Source organism: Phaethon lepturus, unplaced genomic scaffold (assembly GCF_000687285.1).
Source record: "Phaethon lepturus isolate BGI_N335 unplaced genomic scaffold, ASM68728v1 scaffold24576, whole genome shotgun sequence".
NCBI classification, from domain to species: Eukaryota; Metazoa; Chordata; class Aves; order Phaethontiformes; family Phaethontidae; genus Phaethon; species Phaethon lepturus.
The window spans coordinates 1-24,760 of NW_010545925.1; the positions used below are offsets into that span (position 1 = coordinate 1).

Below are 24,760 nucleotides of genomic sequence, written 5' to 3' on the forward strand. Positions count from 1 at the left end.
GGGGGGAAGAAACCCACAACAAAACCAACCCTCCTCTGCACCAGAGCCAAGAGACGGCCTGAAAACCCGGAGCTGATGGCTCAAGACCGGGCTGCGTGCTCTGCCTCTCGCAACCAAGGCAGAAACCTGTTCAGCCTCCGGCGCCCTGCAGTCCTCTGGGATCCAGCTCCTCCCTTAGATGGCCAGGGAGGTGGAAATCAAAAAAATCCACCCACCCCACGCTGCAAAGGTGCAGGGAACACCTTTATCTGGGCTTGCCCACGAGCCTTGGCTTCCTCCTTGAAGCATAAAACAAGCCCCAAGGAGGAAGACTTCCTGTAACCCACTTTCGGGCACCCGGAGAGCCAATTCTAGACCTGATACTGATCCCTCAAGACACCAGTGAAGCAGAGACATAATCGACAGCTTCGTAGAGATGGTTTTCAAGACCCCCTAAGTTCACTGCTACTCCATCAGCACGGAGGTTGAAGAGCTTATTTCTGTCTAGGAATAAATGTCACTTGAGCAACCAAGAAAGGAAATGACAAATATTGGAGGGGGAGAACAGGTAGAGCCTGATAACACGATCACGAAGGCAGAAACTGTTACAAGATCCCCTAAAATAACCAAAGTTGCAAACATCCGTGAAGATACCTGACAACGCCAAGGGTTCAGCTTGGTGAAAGGAAGCCTCGAGGAGACCAAATTTTCAGAGCAGCTACCAGCCAGAGTTTTCCCATTTGCTATTTTTGCCAAAGCGATAGCTTCCACGAGCCGCAGAGAGCAGCCCTGCCTCCCACCACCACCACAGGCCACCCAGCATCGCCGCCGGCCAGTCCCAGCCCCGCGGGCACGCGGCAGGCTGCGATAGCCGTCTCACCGCCGCGTTCGGATGGTTATTTGGGCACTTGGCGCGGTTTCCGTTAAATGAAAGGGAGCCAAGGTGAGCAAGGAGCGAGGGAGAGAGCCCGTACCTTTTTATTATCCACCACTTTATGGATGTAGATGGTTGCTTGGGTGTACTCACGCAAGTCCCGCTGCTGCTGGCATAACAGCCCTTCTCTGCACTCTGGACAGAGTTCTGGGGAGGCACAAGGGGAAAATGCATTTAATTGCTTCAGCTCCTTGGAGACACCCGCCCAACGCCTCTCACCGCTAGCCCAGAGCGGCTCACGTAACCAGGGGCATCTGCCAAGCTCAGGACCCCCTTAGATTGACCCTTTATCCGAAAAAGAGCCATTTCCCAAGGAGCTGGCACCAATTAGCAAAAGAATAGAGCGCAGAACAGCGGCAGAAGATTCACTCACGGGGCTCAGAGACGTAAAGCGTGCTCTCCGGGTCCGCCCCGGCAGCCTGCGTTCGGGTGATCTTGATGACGTGATCCACGACGAAGAGTTTTTGAATCCTCTCCCACTCGCTGGGCCATATTAGAGCTATACTGTGCAAAGGAACAAGAACGTGCTTTATGACATGGAAAAGCCAAGCCCCGAGCTTCTGAACAGCCTCCCCCTTTTCTTTTTAGTCTGTTAAGGAAAGAAAAGCTGCAAAATAAAATCCCTAACTCCAGCTACACGGGAGGGCCTGTACGCCCAAGATAACAGGGAAACAGTAGCGTGTTATTAGTGACGCTGTGCTGCTCCAGTCGTGCCGGAGGGAGGATGGAGGAGGAGTGGAAGATCTGCTACTTTTAGTTCTGCATCGCTGCAGAAGCAATGCTACGGAGCATGAACTCCAGCCCAGCGTCCAGCGCTTCGGGGGCAAGTCTCACGCAAAGCAAATCGTAAGGAAGCTGGATGCTTCTACGCCCTGGTCAAGTTCAGGGTAGTTTATTGTTAGGAACTAGCCAAGCTGAAGTAAGCTCTCTTTTTTTTTTTTTTCTTCCTCCTGACCCAGCATCCTTTGACAATTTAGGTCCTGCTCCGCACGAAGGCTAAGGCGGGCCTGAGAAAGTGCCCGTGTCAATTTTGCCCAAGGGAAAGCATTTGCTCCTCCTGATGCCGCAGCTCAGCGAGCCCCCGGGAACGTTCCCCGAGGCTCGCGAGAGACAAAGGCACCCGGCAAAGGCAGACGCCTGAAGAGAAGAAACTCACAGTTTGGAGTCTTCTTTGGTCATGGAAGCGTAGGTGAACATGAGCCCCCCGTGGGGGCAGAGCAGAGCGCTGTTTCCTACCGAGGAAACGGGGCTGCATCGTGTCGGCCTCCTGCGCGGGCAAAGGAAAGCTGTTTGCAGAGCCTGGTCGGGTTATTTCACAAAAACCACAACTCCGCAGGCAGCCAAGAAGAAATCGCAGGTGAATATTTACAGAAGGCATTCCAACAGGGAGTATTAAACTACTACCGACGAGGAAATCAGATCTGCGTTCCTGCGCGTCGCAAAATTACTCTCCTATCTAGCAGAGATTTCCATCTCCTACCACCAGCAGCCCGGGGAAAAGGATTGAGAGGTGACCTTTGCCTAGGACGCAGCTCCAGACAGACGAAAAAACTAATCAGGTTACTATCTAATCCGACCATCCGGTTAAGACACTGTAAACAAGGAAATTCGGTTTCTTACAATGTATTACAACCGATACGAGGCCGACAAAAATCATCTTCCTTGTTTCCACAAAGGCAAACCACAGGTAACTACATGCCGCGCCGGAATTCAAAAGCAAAATCATTATCTACAGCCCCCGCCCCACCAAAGGAATAAAAAGCACCAAAAACCTCAAGCCAAGTTACCTGACAAATTTCCTCCATTCTTCTACAAAGAACTGCGAAACGATATACAGCTCATCTGTCTCCTGGAGGTGAAAAGAGGGACAAGAAAAGAAAAAAAAAGGATCTTTTTTTAATTAATCCAACAAAAGAGAAGCGATGACTGTTCAGCTTTTTCTGCAGCGCTCATTCTCTTCAAGACCTCAACGTTCTTACCATGACAACTCCATCCAAGCGTGCCGGGAAAGCCAACTAAAATAATTTGGGATCAAGTACTGAGCACTTACATTACTAATCTTGTGTTTATTACAAAGTTAATTCAGCTTTAGATCCAATTACCTTTAATTCACAGCAGGAAACGGTCATTTCCCCTGGAGCAGCTAAGACTCCCCCAGCACCGTGTTTTCTCTCGCTGGGTACTCGGGGTCTAAAGTGCCTTCGCACCCCCACGGGTGTGGGGTGAGACCACCCCAACCTGCCTCATCTGCTTCACCCTTCAAAATCCTGAAATTTCTCCTTTCGGCAACAGCAGGGACTCAAAACCACGGCCGTGCCCCCTCACGAGGCAGCAGTTTTGGATAAACCGTTGTGTTCCTGCCCAAAATGATTTGCCGTGGGACAGTCTGCTCCTGGACAAGAAACCACTGAGATCCTAAGAGCTGGGTGACAAAATAGTTTCCGTGCTCACCTATCCTCACCACCTTCCCTAACGCAGATTTAAGACCTCACTCCACCTTTCTGCAAGAAAATCCAGCACACCTGAGGAACATAGGTATTTTTTTTTTAATCTCCCTTCATCTCTCTAGATTAAACCACTCCGCTTATTTTCTTCCCTGAACCTCAACTGTTTTGGATCAGGAAAACCCACAAAGCTTGAGGGAAGGATGCTCAGCTCCTTTTTATCATGCTCCCTTGGGAACTTCAAAGGGAGCAGAGGACATAGCCTCGCTGCCTGGAGACACCCTCCTATTTTGAGCTGACCCACGGTGACGGGCTCCAGCTTGCCATCACCTACTCCAGCTCCAAAAGCATCCCCAACCAGCTACGACCCTTAAACACCGCCGGCAGGACCTGGCAGCTCTCCAGCCCAGCACAGAGCGTCTCCCATTTAAACCCTTTTGGGGCTCCCCGGTTCCGAGACACGGATCCGTCTTGACCTCGGTATTTATTGCCTCGGAGAAGGCACCCGAGAGCGGCAGGCTGCCCTCAGGCGTAGGAGCGACCGAGGCAGACACCTGCCAAAGCAGCTTGGCAGGATCGAAGAGTCAATCGTTAATCGGCGCCGCCAGACGTCCGGGAGCCACGGCGCGGAGCCAACAGCTTGTGCCATTTCTTTTGAGCTGCCTCGAATGCCCAAAGGAAAGTCCTGGAGAGCTGCATGCTTGTACCGGGGAGAAGCCGGTACGAGAGGTCTTGCACAACCGTCGCTTCAGCATTTAGGGAAGCTCCCCCTGAGCTCTCGGGACGTAGGAGTATGCCAGAACACGCACGAATTTTGTCCGACCAACAGCAAAAGCCTGGCCTGCACGGGAAGGCGGACGGAGGGCGGTGGAAAAGCCACCTCCGCCGGCATGGCCGCACCGTTCCGGTCCTCCTACGGCTGGATGTAACCGCAGCAGCGATGCTGTCGCTGCTCATCTGACTCCCGGCCAGCTGCAGCTATGCTGGCACACGAGCCGTTCTTGGGAATCTTTAGCGGGGCTTTGCGCCAGCACAGCTAATCGGGGGAAATCACACCTCGGCACAACACACGTGGAGGCTCGGCTGGCACAGGCTTCCCAGCACAGGCGCGGTCTCACTCGGACCGAGTGAACGATTTCCAGGCAGTCTCTCTCGCAGGTGAAATAAATTTTTGTTTAGGAGAGGGATAAAAGCTAATAAAAACGTCCCCCAACCCCTGCTACATTCCCCTCGTCGCCCTCCTTCCCGTACCTGAGGCCAGCTGCCCAGGCAAGGTCTGCATTTATCATGAAAGAGGTTCTGGAGAGAAGTCTTCTGCTCGCTGGCCATCATCTTATGCAGAGCTTCGTTCTCCTCCCCTTCGCGCTCCAAAATCTGCACGAACACAGTTAATCACACCACAGCTTCAGTTCCTCACTGCGATTAAAAGGTGACGTTACTTTTCCTCCACCGCACTGGGTCGTTAAAAAGGAAAGCAGAAATATGACTGTGTATTTACACTCAACAAAAGGGTAACGTTATTCGGCATTCGAATACCTTGCACTGGGAACAGCACTCTCTGTTATTTGGGAATTCAGGGGCCTTTGGAAAATATTGCTTGAGTTTCTCCCAGGCTTCCTTCGAAACCACCCTCCGCTCGTTTTCAGATATGCACAGGTCACCTGCAGAGAGAGAGCCAAGAGAAAGGCTTTGCTCTTGACGCGCTCAGTGATGTTTTGCAGCCCTAACTAGATTTAAGAGATTACAGGCTATAAATGCGGGGAAAAATATTCATGCACTTATCGGCCAACACCATGTCAGCAAAAAAAAGCGCAACTAATACGCAAAGTCACCTTCAACTTCTTTGTCATCTCCTTATTTGGACAGGAAAAAAAATAACATGACTTTAATTCATCTAAATGTCCTTTAGATTTCAAAGCTCACGAACCCAAGCAGCTGATCAAATACCAGCGGCGGTAAAAAGATGCTTGGAAAAGCAAGGACAAGCCAAAGAGGGCATGGGGCTACTGTTTTCTGGTCTTGGCTATCCACAGCTGCATTTTCATGGCTGCAGGCCAACGCCATGTCCCGTCAAACAGGAGCCAGGTGCTTTCCACACCCTTGAAAAACGACGTTACCGCTGCATAACGTCAGACAGCTTCACGTGCCCGACTCTGGTACCTCAAAATTCGGAAGGACGGATGTCGCACCCTCGATCTGCTCTAGGGAATAACTGGGGTGTGAAGATACGAAGCGCGACCCCACGTGTACGCACGACAACACGCGCTCCGGCGAACAAACACGGCTTGGGAAAACTGGAGAGGGCGAGGGCTCGGGGATCCGACCGGCCGCCCGCTTGCGGGCTTGGTGATCACTGAGGGGAAAACACAACCGCATCTCCCTGCGAGACGGTGGCTGGGAAGTTGAGGCACGGCTGCGCTCCGCGCCGTCACGGCGAGAAGCAAGAGGAACAACCGTTGCAACTGCGAGATGCAAACCAGATTCGGATGCGGCACAGGAATATTCATGCCTCAACGCGGATTTCGCCAGCAAGAGGGAAGCAAAACAGCAACTGCGAAGTCGTGGTGCCGAGCGGTGCCCAGGAAAGGCCACGATACCTTTATTATCTGTTTTTTCTACAGCCTGAAGAGCTACAGAAAGAAGAGGGGGAGAAAAGGCTCCTTCCTCCCCGCCCTCCGGTAGCTCTTTAACATTACAAGCAGCTCCTCAGCCCCACGGACCCGTCAGCCTTCCTCGCTCCAGCCAAGCCTGGATTTCTGCCAGCCCCGAAGGGAAAAAATAGCAACGCTCCCCTCCTGCTTTTCCTCTAATAAACAAAGGTCGGGCTGGACTGCTTCGATGCAGCACTTGGCCACTTGTTCTTCATCAAACATGACCAAGTGGCCCAGCTTTACCATATGAGGAGGCAGGACCAGGCTGCTTTCCAGAGCCAGCGAGGGGGAAAAAAAAAAAAAAAAAAAAAGAAGATGAGCTTGTACAAATAAGTGCCTTGACACCGCATGATTAATGAAAACAGATTAATACGTCGAGCGAAAGAGGTGGAAAAAAAATCAGATCTGGGTGTGCGGGGAACAAGTGCTTTGCCATCTGGAAGAAGATGATCCTAACCACTGCTGACCCCGCTTCCCCCTCCCACCCTTCAGGGACACGTTTTGGGCACGGACATCAAAGAAGTCTTAACTTGGTATCTGGAAAAAATTATTCGCTGGGGGCAGGCGGCTACCGGAGAGCGAGAAATTGCAGCAAAGATGCAAAGGGGCTTCTTAAGGGAACGCCCGGGTGGCATTTCTGGAGGCCAGCCAGACCTCACGGATAAAGCGCTGGCTTTTCCAGAGCCTACCACGAAGGCAGGAACTTCCTCCACGGCAAAATTAAGGCTGTAGGACCGAGACTACAGATTTGCTGATACACTCCAGAGGGAAATTTTAAAGGTGGAAAGGTTATTTTCTGTGAGTAATCGGAGCTTAGCTCGAGACGATGAAATCTGGCCTGCCAGTGGCCCCCGTATTTAATATTATTTATTCTGATATGACCCAAAGTCACAGATCAACTAGCGATTTACCAGCATAATATTTTCAAAGGCCTATTGGCCTATTTTTACCATGTCTGGCTACATTAAAGGTTTCATCACCGCACTGCATGCTTTTATTCAACAGCAGCAGCCTCGCGGCAACGGGAAACATGACGTTCAAGGCTCTGAAAAAACAGCTAATGCCATGACAAAGCGCTTAAACACTCTGCTTTAAAATGAGGCTTTATCAAGCCATTACTCTACATCCTTGATTAGCCTTGATGACAGGAGGTGTGTTGCTAATTTATGGCATGTTTCTTTCTTACTAGGAAGAAGATCGAGCATCCCTGGCAGGGAAATTGATGCCTCCGAACAGGAGCTTGCTAGAACAGTTATGTCTGGGAACGAAATACAAGCTTAAAAAAAAAAAGTGAGATTTAAACAACAGGGTAGCCAAGGGTGTAGCTAATGAACCATCACCTTGCAAAACAACTAACATCAGGTCAAAACCTTATGTAAACGGACACCAAAGCACAGCAGGTTGGTAAATCGATACCCTTAGCGGTCCCAGCCACCCGCAGATCAGCCCGTTTCTACAGTTGTTAGGCAAGTGCTCCCTTTTCACCTAAGTCGAGAGAATAAACGGATGCTCTCAGCTCCCATCTTGACTGATTTACACCACCTGTTTTTCTCCTAATACTTTCAGAGCTTCCAAGTGGCTGCAGATCCTCGGGGCTGCCGGCGCTTCGTTAGCGAGAGGAAGAGATGCTCGCTCCCGCAGCATCCAAGCGCCTCTGCCTTTACGCCCCTTTCACTGCCTTACGAAACTTGGACTGCAACGTTCAGCGCTCGCAAATAAAAGCTCGAGTGTCAAGAAAGACCAGGCAAATGAGAATTAAGCGCCTTTCTTCAGTAATTGCTCGTGTTGGAGTAAAGGCTACAAGGTTAATGTCTTGAGCAGTGGGCAACAACAGATATATTCAGCTCCATCCCCCGTAGAGACTTACCATGTGGGCAAACGATGTCTTCATTAAAATTTAACTCCTCTTCCTCCTCTCTCTTCTCTTCATTGGATTCATCTAATTAAAACCAAAAAGAAACAAAAACAAAACCCAAGAAGATTGCACAGAGTTCCTCTCCCAAGGAAAGATCTTTGGGGAAAAGGGGCACGGTTGCCTTGCAAATTGCGGCAAAACCCTTAACCCAAGGGAGACTTTGGAAGCAAATTTGTTATTCTCAAATGTCTTGGCCTCTGGGCAGGCGGGATTACAGCCTACAGGCCACGTAGGAGTGCTTTGAAGTTCGTGGAGCACAAGCCGGTCCTTTGTGAGATTACAAAGGACACGTTTGTTACGGCTAAACCACCACAGGGGTTCACTGCTCCCAAAGATCTCGGATTTTAACCTAAACACAAGTCGAGGTAAGAGCGCAGGGAGCAGAAACCTTCCTGGCAAAATATTAGTCCGCTCTTTGCCTTGAGGATACTGATCTAAACCAGATGTTGTCTGACAAACTAAGGGGGAGCCTGCCAGGGGTTCGACAAGCCCCGCGTTCACGTATAAATTCCAGCGAAGAACCGCAGTTCCACGGGCAGAAGCGCCAGCCACTGACTTGGAGCATCACAACCACAATAACGCGTTAGTAAAGAGTCTCTAACGACCTGCCTAACAAGAAAGTTGGCTTGTGAGCAATCTTAATGCACTACGGGGAGTTGGAACCCGTTGTGAAACCAAGGTCACCATCGAGGAATGGGGAGAGGTAACTCAGTGGAGGAGCGCCCTTTTCTCAACGAATGCTCCACCAGCAGCGCCAGTTTACAGATATTATCAGGAGGGCTGTGGTGTTCTAGGAGCCTTCACGCCCAAGATCAACGCCATTAGCCCATCGTCTCCACTTTCATTCAAACAAGCTTCTTGCCCTCACTTCTGAAACAAAAAGCTCAACAAAATATCGAGTTTCCAAAGCCTTAAAGGGCAGAAGGCAAATAAAAAACCCCATCTCTTCTCACAGACTCAGGATATGGGCATAGAAGAGAGTTCAAGTCATGATTTGTTTTTTCTAGGCTGTGATTTCCCAGCGCCGCTTCACCAGCTGTGCCGTTTCATCCACAGACCTTCGCAATAAACATCTTCATCCCTTCCCCAAGGTAATTTTCATGTTTCTTCCTCCCCTGCGCTCTCTCTCATTCAGATAAAAGCGGATGAAAAGATCGTGTGTCTGCGGCGGTAATTTTACACAGCTTTGTAAAACCACTTATTACCTCATCTTCACCGGGTACGAAGATCGCCCAGCAGTTTTGAAGCTTATCAAACAAAAAGGTCCTTAAATGAAGGAGCTTTTTATTTGATTTATTATCCTTTCCTCCCTACTCATACAAGGGAAGCAAAACAGCTACAGGAACACCTGATGTGTCTTTTGTTAGGAGGTACCAGTCAGAGCTGGTGGGTCTCTACAGCAGCAGAACTACCTTTGTTTTGTGCATTTCCATTCATTTTTCCATTACTGTGCTCTGCATCTTCATCTTGCTCATTTAATTGCTCCAGAGCCAACTGACGCCAGCTCCGCAAGGACGCCTTTCCGACCCAAAACCCGTCATTCCTGCAGAGAGAGAACAGTCTTGGCAACGCAAATCACAACTCCGTTCTCTTTTGGAGCCCGAACAGTAAAATCTTTAGGAAAAAGCTATTTAAGCACTTCTAAAAAATCTCTGACACTGTTTGAAAGCGTCAGGACTTACGTACCCCTTGACTGTTATCTTCAGCAAGTTCGTAACGGTTTTGTAGTCTTCGTTTAACTGGTTTTTCAGTCGCAGGATTCGACACCTTTCTACCACGCAGTCCTTGCAAAGTGCTTTGACTGGGGTGGGGGAAAAAAGAAACAATTTATTGTACAATTTATTGCACACGTGCTGAGCTTCTTGCTGGTTTGAACGTGCTCAGACAGGTAGGTACCAACTATCCTGCCTCAGGACCGGAGATTTCACGTGTAAATGGGGAGATTCCTGGGGTTACTGCCAGATCAGGCCACATTTGAAGCTTAAATAAGCGTAAAATGCTTCAGATGAGGTGTGATCTGTTCCGCTAGCTTCACAGCTCTCCGCCGCTGGTATCAACAGTTGGCAGTTACAGCTGCGAGCCACGTCACGCCACCACACAGCCACGGGAGTCAACAGGCACGACGGTTTAGGCATATGCAAGCAAAAAAGAGCCTGTATCACGGCACTTTGCAAGCTAAACCCAGAAAAAAAAAATCCCCTCCCGCAAAGCCACATTGGACCAACAGGAGCGGAAACCCTACAGCTGGGCGTGTATTTTCGTCTGTGAGCAAGCAGGTCGCATCCACGGCAGCAAGCTGGAGAACGCAGCGCATCCGATCCATCCCTCCCAGCCGTACCGAACGAGAAAACCTGCAGGGGATCTTCCAGTAGACTAATAAACGTTGGCCTGGTTTTTTTTGGGTGTTGTTTTTTTTTTTTTTTTTTTTTTTTTTTTGACAAAGGCTGCCTGCGTCACAGCAGTTTGTGCCGGTTGCGTTTCTTCCCTACAAGCTCCTAGCAGGAGCTGAGCTAATTTGGTCCCAGTGGGAGTTATTGAGCTCCTTTATAAAAGAAACTAAGCCTGGGGCTCGATTGAGGGACACCCAAAGACTGTAGGGGCTGGGCTGACCTCAAAAATCAAAACGCGTGACAGATGTGTGCAACACAAGCGCATAAGCTAACAGGTACGAGCTTCCCTCAGCTGAGGCAGCTTGGGACAGGCTAGAGGTGAAAGATAGTATGTGATTTTCTTGGCCCGCGTACATCCCCGCCGCTCCGGAGCGCGGGTTGCTGGCAAGAGGCAGCACAGATCCGCACGCTCTGCGAGGCTCTGCCCACGCAGGATCTGTAGGTGCTGCAGGCACGGAAAATTGTTCCGAAGCGTCTGGGGGGGTTGCATGTGCGAGTTTTGTTATTTTCTAGAATCAACTTCATAAAACTATCCAAGTATTACTTTTTTCTAACCTAAATGCACCACTGCTTTCTCAGAAATTCCTCCACGCATGGGTCTTCCTCGACAAAGCAGAACTCAGGTCTGAAATGGACCCTGCGATCAAGACTAACTGCATTTGTTTGAATGCTAATGTAATTAAGCGACATTAAAAATAAGTCACCTGGAAATAACAGCGCAGCACGAAAGCTAGGCGCAGAAATAAAGTTATGATGACAAAGGATGGCTCAAAATGGTGCTGGGACCAGAACAAGGCTCTAAAACATGTTCAGGACACGAGAACGTGACTTCGAGGGGGTTTTCTAGCCCGACACCTTACCGTTCAGTCGTGGCCCTCCTCCGTATCTCCTGTAGAAGAAATCAGCCACGTACTCCGATATCCTCTTCATAATGGATATTTTATCCGGATGGAGTTTGCCGTGTGAGCACAGGCAGGCTGTGTTATCTATAGGTTTTGGAGGAGTAGACTCATCCAGCCATTTCTGCAGCCATTCGAGAGAGATGAAGTCGTACGGGGAACCTGGGAGGGGAAAAAAAAAACCACAAAGAGAAACAAGCCCGTACGTGTCAGCGAACACACGATACAGCAGATGGTATTTTATAATTACTCTGATATTCAACGGTACTTTTAAAAATTAACAGGCTACAGCTGTTGATTAAATCTCTGCGATACAAGTTTTCAAACATCCGATGCAGCTTCCCCCGTCCAATTCTCATCTCGGTATCGCAGATTTAGAAGGCAGGAGCTACGTGAAATTAAGACGCGCAAGAACAGGCGGTCATTTTGAATTCGAGCCATCGATACGAAACAGCGGAGGGCTCCACGTGGGAAAGGGAGTGCTTTCAGAGTGCTAAACCTTTAGGGAGTGCTTACTGGAGAGTAGTCGAGGAAAGGGAAAGGTTTTCCCATCGTCCATCGAGGGACAAATATAATATTTCAATTACGATCATCCATTAAAGGCTCTTTCTACAACAGAGCAAGCTCATCATGGTAAATTGAAAAATAAAAGGCAACAATATCAAAGAGACAAGGTCAGCATTCGCCTCGTCCCTTCAGGACCCAAAATTTCAGTGTTACTCTGGGCTGCTCTTAAAATGCGTGCGTGTTTTCTCACCCAGTCGTAAGATTTACAGTGCAAACAAACTTGCTCAAATTTTTTAGCGCGAGCATATTTTGATGTTTGTTTTTTTTTTAAAACAGAGCAGCAGGCTCGCCCTTGTTTGCTAAGGGAGAAGCACCTCACACAAAGCCAAGGTTCAGGAGTGGGTCAGCAACTGTATGAGCAGTGAAACAGGTTTGGGTGAAAGCCCTGTATCTCGATACCGAGCCCCAGTATCGATGCGGAAGCCCTTCTGCGAGCCGATTGGGAAATTCGGAGGAAATCAAACCCATTCTGTGCTGACACGAGGAAGGCAGCTCCGAAGCCGAGGGGAAACGTAACTGTTAGTTACATTCAATCAAACACACACAAATCCTTAATGGCTCATACACAGAAGCAATAGAGAAGCTGCAGGAAAAGACTTTGCCTTCCAGCTCGCGCTGGATCTTTGCAAAGCCGGGCTTCAAACCCTCCCTCCTCTGCAGGATAAATCAGCAGTATTTTCATCTTACGCAACACCATCAGAGATACACAGCCACGACCTCCAGAGAATTGCAACGCTGTCAGAAACGGTTTGCTAGTTTGGGATGAAAGCTGCCTCCCCCGGAAAATACGTTTTTCTGGGGCAGGCTACACAAAGCTGGCAGAAAACGTGTCTGCACAGCTGCAGAGAAAGTCCCGAGCTCCTGCGGGACAGGACCCGGAGCAGCTCTGGGATAACGCTGTCTCCAGCTGCGCTGGCAAGCTGCGGTGCCCAGCAGCAGGTAGTGGGTGCCCTCAGGGCAGTACTTCAGGCCCTGCCATCTTCAAACTGGGGCAGAGGAGCTTTACCTGCGCCTGTAAAAAAGGCCTTTTTGAAATTTATTCCTCTGTCGTGTTAGAAGTGCCGAGAGCAAACTATTCTGTTTCTGCTAAGGAGGGGAGAAAAACACACCGGAGCTGCTGCTCCCTTTTAATGGTGACTCACGGCAGATTCATACCTCCACCACAACTTTGATTTAAAGGTGACATTTTAACAGCGCTCAGACTTGCGGGAGCTCGGCAAGATGAGCTGCGACACCCTCTTGTTCGTGAGCGGAGCGCCCGTTGTCTGCAAACCCGGCTTCAAAAATTGGAGAGGCAGACGTTTACGGGAGCCAAGGAGTCTGCTGTATGGTTACTCGAGTCTCGCTGCTGGTTCTGAGCATCGAGCAACCAATATTAAAAGCTAAAAATCAAATTGTCTAACGGGCTACACAATTAAACACATTTTAAAGTCTTTAATTACAAACTTCCCGGAGCTGAGAGAAATTCCCCATGCTGGATGGACAGAGCAGGTGCCCTTACACGTGGTTTTGAGGGAGTCAGGAGAGAAAAACAAGGAGGGGAATAAAAATCTTTGGGCGCAGACATGCTAAGGCAACAAGACACAAGGAGTGGCCGGAAAGGATTAACCCCAGTCATTCGTCAGACAGACTACGAAGCTTAGACATGGGGCTTCGACGCACTGGTGGGGATGAATCAAATTGTTTTCTGCCGAAGGCCAGGCATTCTCGTACCCTGTTCCCTGCTGATTAATTCGGATCAACAGCTCCCAAACTTGACGTGAGCTGGCAATTTGAGTCCGGCCAGTAATTTTGCCTCGACGCTACTAATCGCTAACGAGACGAGCTGCTCACCAGGCAGAAGAAAACAGTCACAATGCATGGAAGCAGGCAGGAGACTGAGTGACGGGGAAGGAGCAAGAGGGAATTAGTGACGCCAGAGGCCATAAGAATGAGCAAAAAAGGAGAAAAATAGGTTAAGGCAGAAAAACAAGAGAGAGAAAGCAAACCCTAAGCGTGCACACATCAACAACAGCCAGCCATTGCTCTCCTCTTCCGAGAGGGCTACACAGCTAATGCCTTCCAGCGAAGCGTTAGGCCACAGGAGCGAGTAGTGGGTTAGTTACAAAACATTGCTAATCTTAACAAAGGTCTACTACAAAATACTATCACAATATCTTACAGACCAGCTTCAGCGGGTAACCTTTTGTAGAGCTCCTTCACCTCTTCGTGTTTGATTTTGCCTCTGGCCACGCTCTGTTTGCGCATCTCAGCCATTTCGTTGCACCACTCCTCAAACTTGCAGTTATCGCGCTCTACCAGCTCCTGCAGAAAAGCTGTTGGGAAAGAAGCAAAAGCAGTCATTTCAAGGAAAAATGCCAATTATGTTAATTATCGATCGGTTATCTGGGGATAACAAGCAAGTCTAAAAATTCCCCCCACACATGAGGTCTCTCCAAAAGCCGAGAGCACGGACGTTGCGCTCTCCAATATTTATGGTTGTAGATGATTAAATGCAACTATCCCGCGCGATACAACGCCGCCCAAGAAAATAATTTACTCGGGGTTGGTTGCTGCGTTAAGAGCAATCCTTTGCTTGCTAACGAGCCTACGCCGAGCGCTGGCAAGCACACGAAGCGCAACAGGGGTTTGGCGAGAGGCTGCAGAGCTGGAGCACGGCAGGACGCTTTGCTGCCCGCTTCAATCCCTCCCTGCTATTCCTCTGGCTCCGGCCATTTCTCTGCCTCCCGCTGAGGGCGGCTCCTCTGTGCTGCCAAGGACCCGTCGTTCCCAGGACAGAAGCAAGAGCTTTTCACCCTACGGATACACCTGAAAGCTCGTCCCGATGTGCCGCCCCAGGGCTACGCGTGATCTCGGCGAGAGGGGTCGAGCATGTTGCAAACCCAAGGGCAAAAAAATGCCCTCGGGAGATGGGAGATAAGCCGGGACAGATCCTGGCGTTGACAAAACGGTGAGGGAAATGGGAATTTTTGCTGTCACCGACGGAAAAAACCCAAACCAACCAAACCTCAGCAGGGAAAAAAAGAAGATAAAACACTTCCCTCGCAGAGCTGGCGTAGGGGAGGGGGAAAGCGCTGCTTATCTGAAGCTTTTTCCTATTTAGCAGGATTTTGAAGAACTAAAATATTTCCAGAAAGGTTAACGCTCGTGCGGCCAGAGAGCACAATATCCACCTTAGGAGAACATACAGTATTAAAAAACAACCAGCTTGACCCCCTTGAGGTCAGAGCCAAGTTATGTCTCTCCACTGTCCCGGAAAAGCCGCTTTTAACAGCATCAAAGCAAAATGCCTCAAATTTACAGTTGCATGAAACCTCGCCGCAACCGCATGGCTCGACTGCTGCCCTTCGCTCCCCGTTCCCTGGCAGGCTTCCACGTGAAACAAAGGCAACCGCGGGGCTGCGCAGGAATTTGGAGCTGGGTGGAGAGGCTTTTGCCGAGTTATTGTTTTGGGCAGAGGGGTAGGAGGAAAGGGAGCGCAAGAGAGCTCAGGAAACAGACCGAAAATGCCGATCTGAGGCAGGAATTAGCAGTAATTCCCAAAACCGTGTGGCTCCAAGGCGGGGGTTTAGCGGTGGTGGTGCTGGAAAAGGTTTGGTGCTGTTATTAGGTGGGGAGAAAAAAGCCACATGATTTACCCCCTCCGCATCCAGAGAACCTGAACAAGCAGCAGAGGTCCGAAGGGGACACGCCACCTCCCCCGTCCGCGCTCCGCAGAACACACCTCCATCCCCATCAGCACCAGGGGCCTAATTAACGTTTCTAATCGAGTAGCACGCAAACGCGAAGCGTCATTAAATCCACGGGCCAAACCTACAGGGATTTCTGCCACCCCCAGTAATTCTAAAGCAAGACACGAGCGCGCTCATACAAAACTCCTGTTAAGGGCTTGTATCCTCTTATTTTCACGCCGTTTATTCTCACCATGGCAAAGATTAAGTGCTCGCAGAAGAAACCTGACATCTGTCAGGATTATTCACCTCCAGCACAGCACATGCACTGCCGATGACATTTAACCACGTTGTTCTCCCTCGCCTTCAGGAACCCGAGCGCTTCCTGCGGGATCCCGGCTGCAAATCCCAACGCTCCCGCTGCCGCACGCGGCTCCCAGCGGGATGATCTCCTCCTAACCCCTTCCCGTCTTGTCTTGCTGGTTAAGATAACGAGGTCTGAGCGGGGACAGGGGTGGGATCATCAGGCTACTATTACTTAAGTGCTAGGAGAGCCCAGGCGTTTCACTGGCCGTGACAGCGAGCTGCCATACGGAACCTTTGAAAAAAAAAGAGCTGCCATACGGCACCTTTGGGGGCTCGCGGACAGCGGTGACAAAAGTGGCTTCAACCAACACCGTGACTCCCGGCCCGCCTGGAGCGCCGCAGGACGAGACGGAGAGGCCAAGCTCGCTTACCTGGTACTTCGATTGTCAGAGATTTCTCCCGGGTTTGCAGCCTGTACACCAGCATGTAGGCGTTGCGCGAGCAGTGAGTCCCTTTCCCGCACTTGGGCTTCCGAGTCTGGGATTTAGAAGGTTCCGCTGCGGTACGGAAGGCAAAAGATAATAAACACACAGGCTCGCTCGCCGATTCTCCATTAATGGGACGAGTTTGCCACCTAGCTGGCTTCCCTCTCCCCGCTGCGCCCTGCCAGACCTTTTTGCCAACAACTGGGCTTGGCATGAGCAGAAATTGTATCCCAAAGCAAGACCCAAATCCCTCCAGCATTTCTGGAGGCAGGGTAATTCAAAGGGACTAAAATTAGGAGCCTGCTCTGAACTGCCCTGTACAAGAGTCTCTCCTCTCTCCGCAGTTAAATCTCATTGAGCCAGAAGCAGCTCTTGCCAAAACACCCTTTCTCCCCTCTGCCTCTTGTTCTGGTGTCCTCACTCCAAAGAAGAGAGGCAAATCCTCAGGGAAGAAAATCTTATTTACAGGTGATTGTGTACACGAAAACACACGCGCCCTTCCGCGCGGCGACAAAGCTTTCAGGGAGCGAACGGCCAGGGAAACGGTCATTTCGGAGCAGCTGGTGGTGCGACGTAAACTCGTGTTGCAAGAGCCGTCGTTTCCAGACAGACTGCCAGGCAAGGACAAAAACACTTATCTACAGCTGCAGCTTCAAAAAAAAAAAATCAACCAGTTTTTTTTTGTTTAAAAACAAAACAAAACAAAACCAAGCCTCCATAGGTCAAACTCTAACTGGAACACTGAAATATTGAGAAAAGTGTCTGTCTTTCTGAAATTCTGGAAAAATTCATGTGCCTTTCCCACCACATCGTCCGGGGGACTTCCCAGACTCTCTTTATTTGCATTTTCTCCAAATATTTTCTAAATTGTTCCCATCTGCTCGGCCGGGCCACAGGACTCTCCCCACAGCAGACCTCTGCTTTACGTTACCGACCCTCTTCCGCTGTTACATGCGTTTGTAACGAAGAGGAGTCTCGGTTTTGCTTGGAGTAAGCAAATAACATCAGCACTTTATAAATATATTAAGGCTCCCAGCCTACAGAGGCCTCTAAACATGCTTTACTTATTTTATTCAAGCAGCCTTGTATTTCAGCAAGAATACTTACTTGCGGTGAAGCATAAACCTTCAGGAGATCGAGGCCACAGCGGTTTATTTGCATCTTATTTTACTACACTGGGTAACTCGTGAGGTTAAGGAGGGCTGAGCAGCTCTCATTTCCTTTCGGGGCTTATTTTTCTGTCTTACACCACTAGATGTCTAGCCAGCTTCACAATTTGGTTGCAAGCGAGCGGCAGTCAAACATTAACAGGATGACAAAGCTGCTCCGGTGGCAGCCAGCATTTATGCATGTCGTGATGAAATGCAAGAAGATGTTTACTAGCAAGAGAGCTGAAAATAAAGCGGCATCATACAGATGCACGCACGGACGGAAATGGGAGAGGGAGGCTACTGCCCCATGCCTGCTCGAGGGCGTGCTCAGCCTGACGTGGCTTTACAACAAACTAAGGGAGCAAATAAATCTGAGGGTGTCTTTTCATGAAGCTGTTAGTTAAGGATGCCTTTAAAAAAAGGCAGCATTTCATGAAGTCCAGCTGCAGCAAAGCATGAGCGTCCTGGTGGGCCAGTGTTTCTCAGAACGGATTGCTTACATTCTAAGTGAAATTTCCAGCATTAACTTCCCCGTTTCCCGATACTGCAAAGCGTCCTGCGCTAAGGAACACCGAGCGACTGCTCTGAGCACTCAAAACGCCAATTTAACGTTGACCCGCTCCTATACATCGGCTGCAGAGCGAGAAACCCGCAGGTCCAGCCTCAGCCCAAGCTCTCCAAGAAATCAAGACCCTGTCCTGCCCAGGGAACACGGTTATCTGGGCAGCACCAGGACACCGGCACAAGACGAGCCGATGATGGTAGGCCAGAAGAGCGCAAAGGAAAAGTAAAGAGTGCAAAGTAAAAACGCAGTTTTGGCTTCCAAGCCATTATTTGGCTCAAGGGTTTGTTTTTTTTTTCAACGGAGACTCTTTACTGCCACCAAGTAAAACACCTCAGTGGAAATAAAAACATTACTTTCAGTTTCCTTAACGCGTTCTGTCGTTATCTGTTCCTAAGCCTCCTTTCATACAGCGGCCAAGGAAGCAGCAACTTGCCTGTTTCATGCTGATAGGCAACTGCTGCCCAAGTTACCAGCGTCTTATCTGCCACGCGGCAGCCCAAAGAAATACTAGCGTAGGGGAACCGATCACGAGGTGTGTGCGAACACTCACACGGGGCTGAAAGGAAGAAAATCTGGCTGCGATTAATAGAATTGCCATTTCACACGTTACTCCTAAGATGCACACGTAGGAGCACTTTTGTTTTAAGAGTAACAGGGCCTCCACGAATTCAGCCTCCGTGCTTTTGGTGAAAAAGAGTTATTTTAAAAGGGCACTCACAACTTAAAGGTTTTACCTAGATCTTCCTCAATCCCCAACTGCAGTTTCTTCCCCTCCATCTTTTCTATGTCTTCGTCGTTAAACTTGTACCACTCGCCCGTCTGCGGATCCTTCACGTGGGCGATGTAGTGCCCAGAGTACGCGCTCACGCCTCGGTGTATGAGGACGGCACTAAGTTCATACACGTAGACACCATCTGCAAGGAAAGCGGCAGTTAGGCAGCGCTCCGGATGAAAGAGCGCAGATCTTTTCTTTCCTAGCACTTAAGGTTTTTGCAAGACAGCAAAGATTGCACTTGAACCTGCATCTCTGCAAGACCTCTCTGAGCAGGTTGTGGCTTCCACAACCCACTTTGCGAGGCACTTATTTGAAACGCGGGCTTCAAACAACTCTTGATGTAGTTTTCCATCAAAAAGGGGATTCGGAGCAGATCTCCTCTTGTCTGCCGAGGGGTGGTGGGTACTACTAACGAAACACAGCGCACAAAACTCACTTTTTTGTTCCATAAAAGGCTCCATGTCAAGGAGCTCGGAGAAGCCGATGTAGGTGTTCAGCTTTTTCTTATGGCCAGTTTGTCTGTGCGGAGGCAAAGCTTCGGTTCAGGGGATGGCAGTAACAGTTCACAACTCAAAACACCTCCCCTTGAAACCCACCGAGCATCCCCAGAGCAGCTCACGCACGCACTCAAGCCTCAATCTCTCAAATCAACACAGAAAGAGCAAAGCAGATGATTTTCCAAAGAGCTTCCACGCAACCCAGGGCGTTCCCGCTTCTAGGGCACGCTCTCCGGGGAGAGGCTTACCTGTCAAACACGAAACGCATCAGCTGCAGGTTGAGCGTGCAGGGAAGGCTCAGCAGCCTGATCTTCCTCGTGGCGTTCTGCTTACTCTGGCAAGTTTCGCAAAAATAACGATTGTCCCCTTCTAATTTTTCTTCCTGAGCAGGGAAGGGAGGCAGAAAGAAAGGTCTAGAGAACAGGTTACCACTGAAAAGCCAACCAGTCCAAGCCACTCAACAGCTGGAGACTGAAAAGCACGGAAGTTATTTTAACCATTTACATCTCTACCCAGCTGCTTTCCAAAAATCATCTCTTGGTTAGAAACGCACGCTAATAAATGCACTTTACAGCACGGCCATAGGAGGCTGCTCTCACTTTCAGGAAAATTTTTAGACCGAATCAAGCTCTGTTCTCAGGTCGCTTGCAAGACTGTCAGGTTTGCTCTCCACTTGACTGAGTTGGCTTATACCAACGAGAGCTATGGAAAAAGAAAATAATTAAATCACCCTTTTACGAGCTCACGTGGATCAAGTTAATGTAAAGCCACATTTTAGCCTGGAAACTACAATCCTCTTGTGCTCAGCCAAACGAGCATCACCTTGTGAGAGTTATTTGCTACACCTAAGTAGATCCAATGGCAGGATTAGACCAGAGGAGAACCCCAACTGCCCTAAACAAGGTCACCGGGTTGTTTCATTTGAAGGAGGAGCAGACAAACTTGAAGTTCGCCGTTTCAGGATTTTAACGCATGTAGACAAACCAGTCTTTTTTCATAGCAGACCTTCCGCAAGCGGAGCGACCGGTTTGCTGAGCGCATCAGCGAAGCCGCTGCCCAACAGCCAGACAGCTCAGGCACAGAGTCACATTTCGGGTTAGTTCTGCCCTAAATATTTTTAGTTGAATCCACACTTCGAACCTTTAACATGCTGGATCTTAACTTAAGATCTAGACAAATTTTCAAGTCGAATTAAGGGCACTCGCAGCTGTTCCGGCAGCTATTCCCGGCCCTTGCTAGTATTTTTGAGAGCACATTTTAGAGCGGGAATGTCTCCTGTTGCTATGCAGATGAGCACCGATATAGAAAACACAAAAAGCAGCCATTGTCCCGGTGCTATCCATGACAAAGCACGCAGGGACTCTTTGTCAGACTTCAGGGGATGTTTCCCCAACTTTGCTGGGGAAAGTATTTTAATTAAACATGCGACTTTCAAGTGCTCTTTAAATCCGGAACATGCGCATGTGCTACGCTCCGGTCAGGAGCCACTCCTTGCTCGCACGACTCGATCCTCATTGTCTGGGTCACGTGCATCTCACCGAGACAACCGTCTCCTTGCTCCGATACTGACCTCAAAGGCTGTTAATTAAAGAAAGGAATTAAAACACCTTGCTAACAATAGCAGGACTCAAAAACCAACGAGCTCGTACCTTAAGAAATTCCGTTATACAATCTGTCAACTGCTTGTGCCCTTGGATGTTTAACTCCAGCTCATAAAATTTAGACACGAGTTTGGACTCCCTGCCACACTGGTTGCAGCTAGGATTAAAAAAAAAAAAAGAGATAAAAACAGATGAGGACAGTCCACTGGTTCATGTGTCTGAACTCCCCAGCCACTAGTAAAATACTCCTTGAGCTATAAAACCAGGAGCAAAAGTTAAGCCAGAATTAATGTGGTTCACATCTCTATACCACAACAACTCTGCAAGGTGTAAACAGGATAATAGCATCTATCAGGAAAAACAGAAGCACCTGCTTACAACTCATTTAAGCCATTTTAGATCATTTTTGAGGTGAAATCCACAGCTCTGAGAACACAGGAATGAAAATAAGACACCTGAGTACTCTGTTTTCTGGCTGTGGGGCTGTACATTCCATTAACTCACTCGCAGGTTTAATGGGTAACTTTTCATTACGGGATTAAAAGCAGCTGGTGAACTGCAACACCACCATGCGCACAGAATCAGGAAAAGTAAAAGCGAAAAACCTCTTACAAAATATTTTGGCAGAAGCCTACCTGCCCCAGCCATTAGGAGGGATCTTTCCCTCTCAACTTCCTCTGAAATATTTAAGTATTTACAGAAAGTTTCTTCCCAAAGACCAAATACTTACACCGTGACATAGGCGTACTCTCCACAAAACTGCTTTTGCACTATGTTTCGAACATCTGGGTTTTTTTGTTTGGATAAAGTATCTTCCAGCAGCGACATGAACAGCTTTGAGAACTCCTGGGCATCCTAGAAGAGGAAGCCGAGCCCGTTAACAATGCGCCCCAGCACAAAGCCCAATCACAACCTTGTCGCTAATTTACTGCAAATTACCCGGAGCCCTACACACAGGCTGCACAGAGGCTCCGGCGTGCACCGAATAGAAAAAAAGACCAGTCGGGAGAACTAAAGAAAAAGAGGAATTTGTCTAAAAGGAGCGTGAGGCCCCCAGCGTGAGATCGCGGCGCGAGTTAACCTGGCTCCCGGCCAGCCGCGCCGGGTGGTTTGACTTGTGCCCCGCTCCTCGCAGGGCTCTGGAAGGAAAAAACAAAAAACCTCCTGCAGAGCTTTCCATCCCGTTACCGCTCCTTCTTCAAAGCTTGGCACGCAATACAAGCTGTCCCTGCTTGCGTTATAGGTGAGAATTAAAATGAAAAACACCCCAAAAATGAGATTCATCCCCTCCTGCAAGGCTCAGGAGTTTCCCCACTCTAATCTCGGAGCCTTCCCCTCCCATGCTGGCTCTCCATTGCTCTCCCCTTCCGAAAACAAACAGGCTTTGGCCTCTTCCCGGCTGTCCTTCAGCATCACTGGGCAGTAGTGACCTCTCCCTTCCCTCCCACATCCTCCCAAGGAAACGCAGGCCAGCACTCAGGCTCTTCCTCCAGCAAGCTCCCTCTTACTTCTCAAAGCGTAGTTTCAAGCCGTGCCCTCTTCAGCGAGAGCCCCACAGGACCCGTCTGCGGCGCCCGCCCCTCTCCAACCCTGCTTTCTCTGCCCCACACGCTCGCGCTGGGACCTTGGCTGCCTCCCGGCGACCCGACCAAATGTCGCCTCCCCCTGCGAGGGCCCTTCAACCTCTGCTGAACTACCCACCTGGGAGGAGCAGCCCATAAAGCACCTGGAAAGGACCCTCACGGAAGCTTCGGCTCCCACCCAGCACGGTGCTGGGGTCGATCAGGTGCTAACAACACTCCCCGTCCCCATCCCACCGCTCCCTGGGCTCCTCCTGATCTCCCACACGGACGGGAAGGGCCCAGAGCACTGCTTCCCCCTTTGCGTTTGTACCGAGCAGCAGAACCCGGCTCAGAGATGCTAAAATAACATCAAAGGGCGGTTTCACGCTGTTTTGAAGAAGGTAATTACTCGAGGGGCACGCCGCAAACCTACCTGCTGCTGTCCCGTGTCCAAGCCCAGTGCTTTGACAAAGCCAGAGGGATCGATGTATCGCCTTTTGCTGTTCTGCAGCAAGGCAAACAAGTACTGCAGGTGTTCACAAATGGTCTGAGGCTCATAGTCTATTAAAACAACAAGTTGCACAAGTTACAGCAAGTAACTCAAGGCTAGAGATTAACTGTTCCAAGTAATGTGCTTGTTCTTTCTTTGTAAGGGTAAACGTAATGATTAGAAATGATACGGATTTTAAAAGCGGTTTGAAATTATCGCGAAAACCGAAGTGGTTCATGTCAGTGATAACAGCGACGTCCCAGCGCAGGCCAAGTATCATAGAATCACCAACTCATTTAGGTTGGAAAAGAAAAGACCCTTAAGATCATCGAGTCCAACCGTAAATATCCCGCAGGGCCTAGCGCGAGCTGTGAGCGAACAGTTTAAGCAGCATGCGCCGATTGCCCCGTAGCGACAGCTTCTTTTTTTCTTTTTTTCACCCTAAACAGTGAAACATCATTTATAAATACCACAAAAACAGGAACACAGGAAATCAGGCGGCTGCCCTGACCCAGAGTGCACCTATAGCACCATATCATACATAAATGTATGTCTCCCGAGGTCATCGCATCCGCTGTGAGGGCGCTGGCAGTCTCATTTGTGTCGCAGACCTAAATTTTTGCCCTCCCATGGGATGAGTGTGGCTCCACGGTAGCACAGATCAGCCCCAACCCATGTGCTTCCAGCCCCAGAACCATCATTAAGCTGGGAACCAGTTTTGGAAGCTGCCCAGCAAGAAACAAACCCAAATCGGATATTTCAACCAGATCGGATCACTCTGCTGAAGGATGGTTTGTTCCTAAAAGCTAGGTGACAGACTCAAAAATATCCGAGTGGAGATTGGATGAGCGGCTGTAGCTTCACCCATCAATTCTCCCGGTAAACGTTATCCCAAAGCCGATGCCAGGGTGTAAAATTTTAGGAGAAAATGAAAAAAACCACCCACCTTTGTCTTTCGGGAGGCCCTCTCCAGCCGCGTACTCGCTGCAGGTGCTGGGACACAAGTAGAGGGCTTGTCGGAGCTCCAAGTTAAGAAACCACATCTGCAAGAAAGTGTTCACGTAGCACGTGGCGCCGAGGTTCGTTAAGCCCACGAACGCGTTCTGGCGTAAGAGAGAAAGCAACAGTTGTCACTCGCCGCTGCAGAGGAGCAAGCAAGAATCCAGCAGTCAGGGCGGCCGCTTTACGGCTGTTTGTCGGGAAAACGCCGCTCCGGCGTGGTACAAACAGCTGCCTCCCGAACTCCCCAGCTACAGGGGGACATGAGGTGTCACCTCCCTTTGTCCCCATTTTCCCCTGGGGACCGGGAAGGGCAGGGGATTGGCTTTGTTTTGGGGGTGGGGGGCCCTACCTTCTTGCGGCGCTCGCAGTTGGGGTCGTCGATGTTGTGGAAGCTGTTCTCATCTATCTCACCCAGCCAGACATGCTCCCCGATGCCCACCAGGCAGTTGGGGTTCCCCCGGCAGTTCCCCCTGTGGAGCCAGCCCCCCCCCCAGCCGTCACCCCCAGCAGAAAAGCAGAAGGGACGCTCTTATCCCTTGGGAAGGGAGCATGGGGGATGAGGACAAGAAGGGGGACCCCATAACGGCTAAACGGAGTGGGACACGAGTTCCCTGAAACCCCCCAAAAACGGTGGTTATGGATGAACAAGGAGATGGAGAACTAGAGGTGGGGGGAATAAGGGGGACCCCAGGGGAGAGAACAGGACCTGGGGAGATTCCCTACATCTGGGGAGCCAGGCAAGGAGAGGGGTCCCCCACAACCCCGCGGGGGTCCCTGTACTTGGGGAGGCAGGTAGGGAGAGGGGTCCCCCACAACCCCGCGGGGGTCCCTGTACTTGGGGAGCCAGGCAGGGAGAGGGGTCCCCCACAACCCCGC

General features: G+C 49.9%; 1 protein-coding gene across 1 annotated transcript; it reads right to left on the reverse strand.

Moving 5' to 3' along the window:
* Positions 1 to 953: 953 nt before the first annotated feature.
* USP48 (ubiquitin specific peptidase 48) lies at positions 954 to 24,357 on the reverse strand (the record flags this gene model as incomplete). The annotated part of the gene is made up of 20 exons (XM_010289137.1): positions 24,234 to 24,357; positions 23,829 to 23,985; positions 22,826 to 22,953; positions 21,561 to 21,685; positions 20,879 to 20,987; positions 19,478 to 19,611; positions 19,169 to 19,251; positions 18,692 to 18,871; positions 16,188 to 16,313; positions 13,945 to 14,094; positions 11,174 to 11,374; positions 9,610 to 9,724; positions 9,336 to 9,466; positions 7,876 to 7,947; positions 4,894 to 5,018; positions 4,609 to 4,731; positions 2,701 to 2,762; positions 2,070 to 2,180; positions 1,287 to 1,417; positions 954 to 1,060 (listed from the first exon to the last, which is right to left on the reverse strand). Coding segments are annotated over exons 2-20 (2,310 nt in total), but the record flags the coding sequence as incomplete, so codon positions are not given.
* Positions 24,358 to 24,760: the final 403 nt, after the last annotated feature.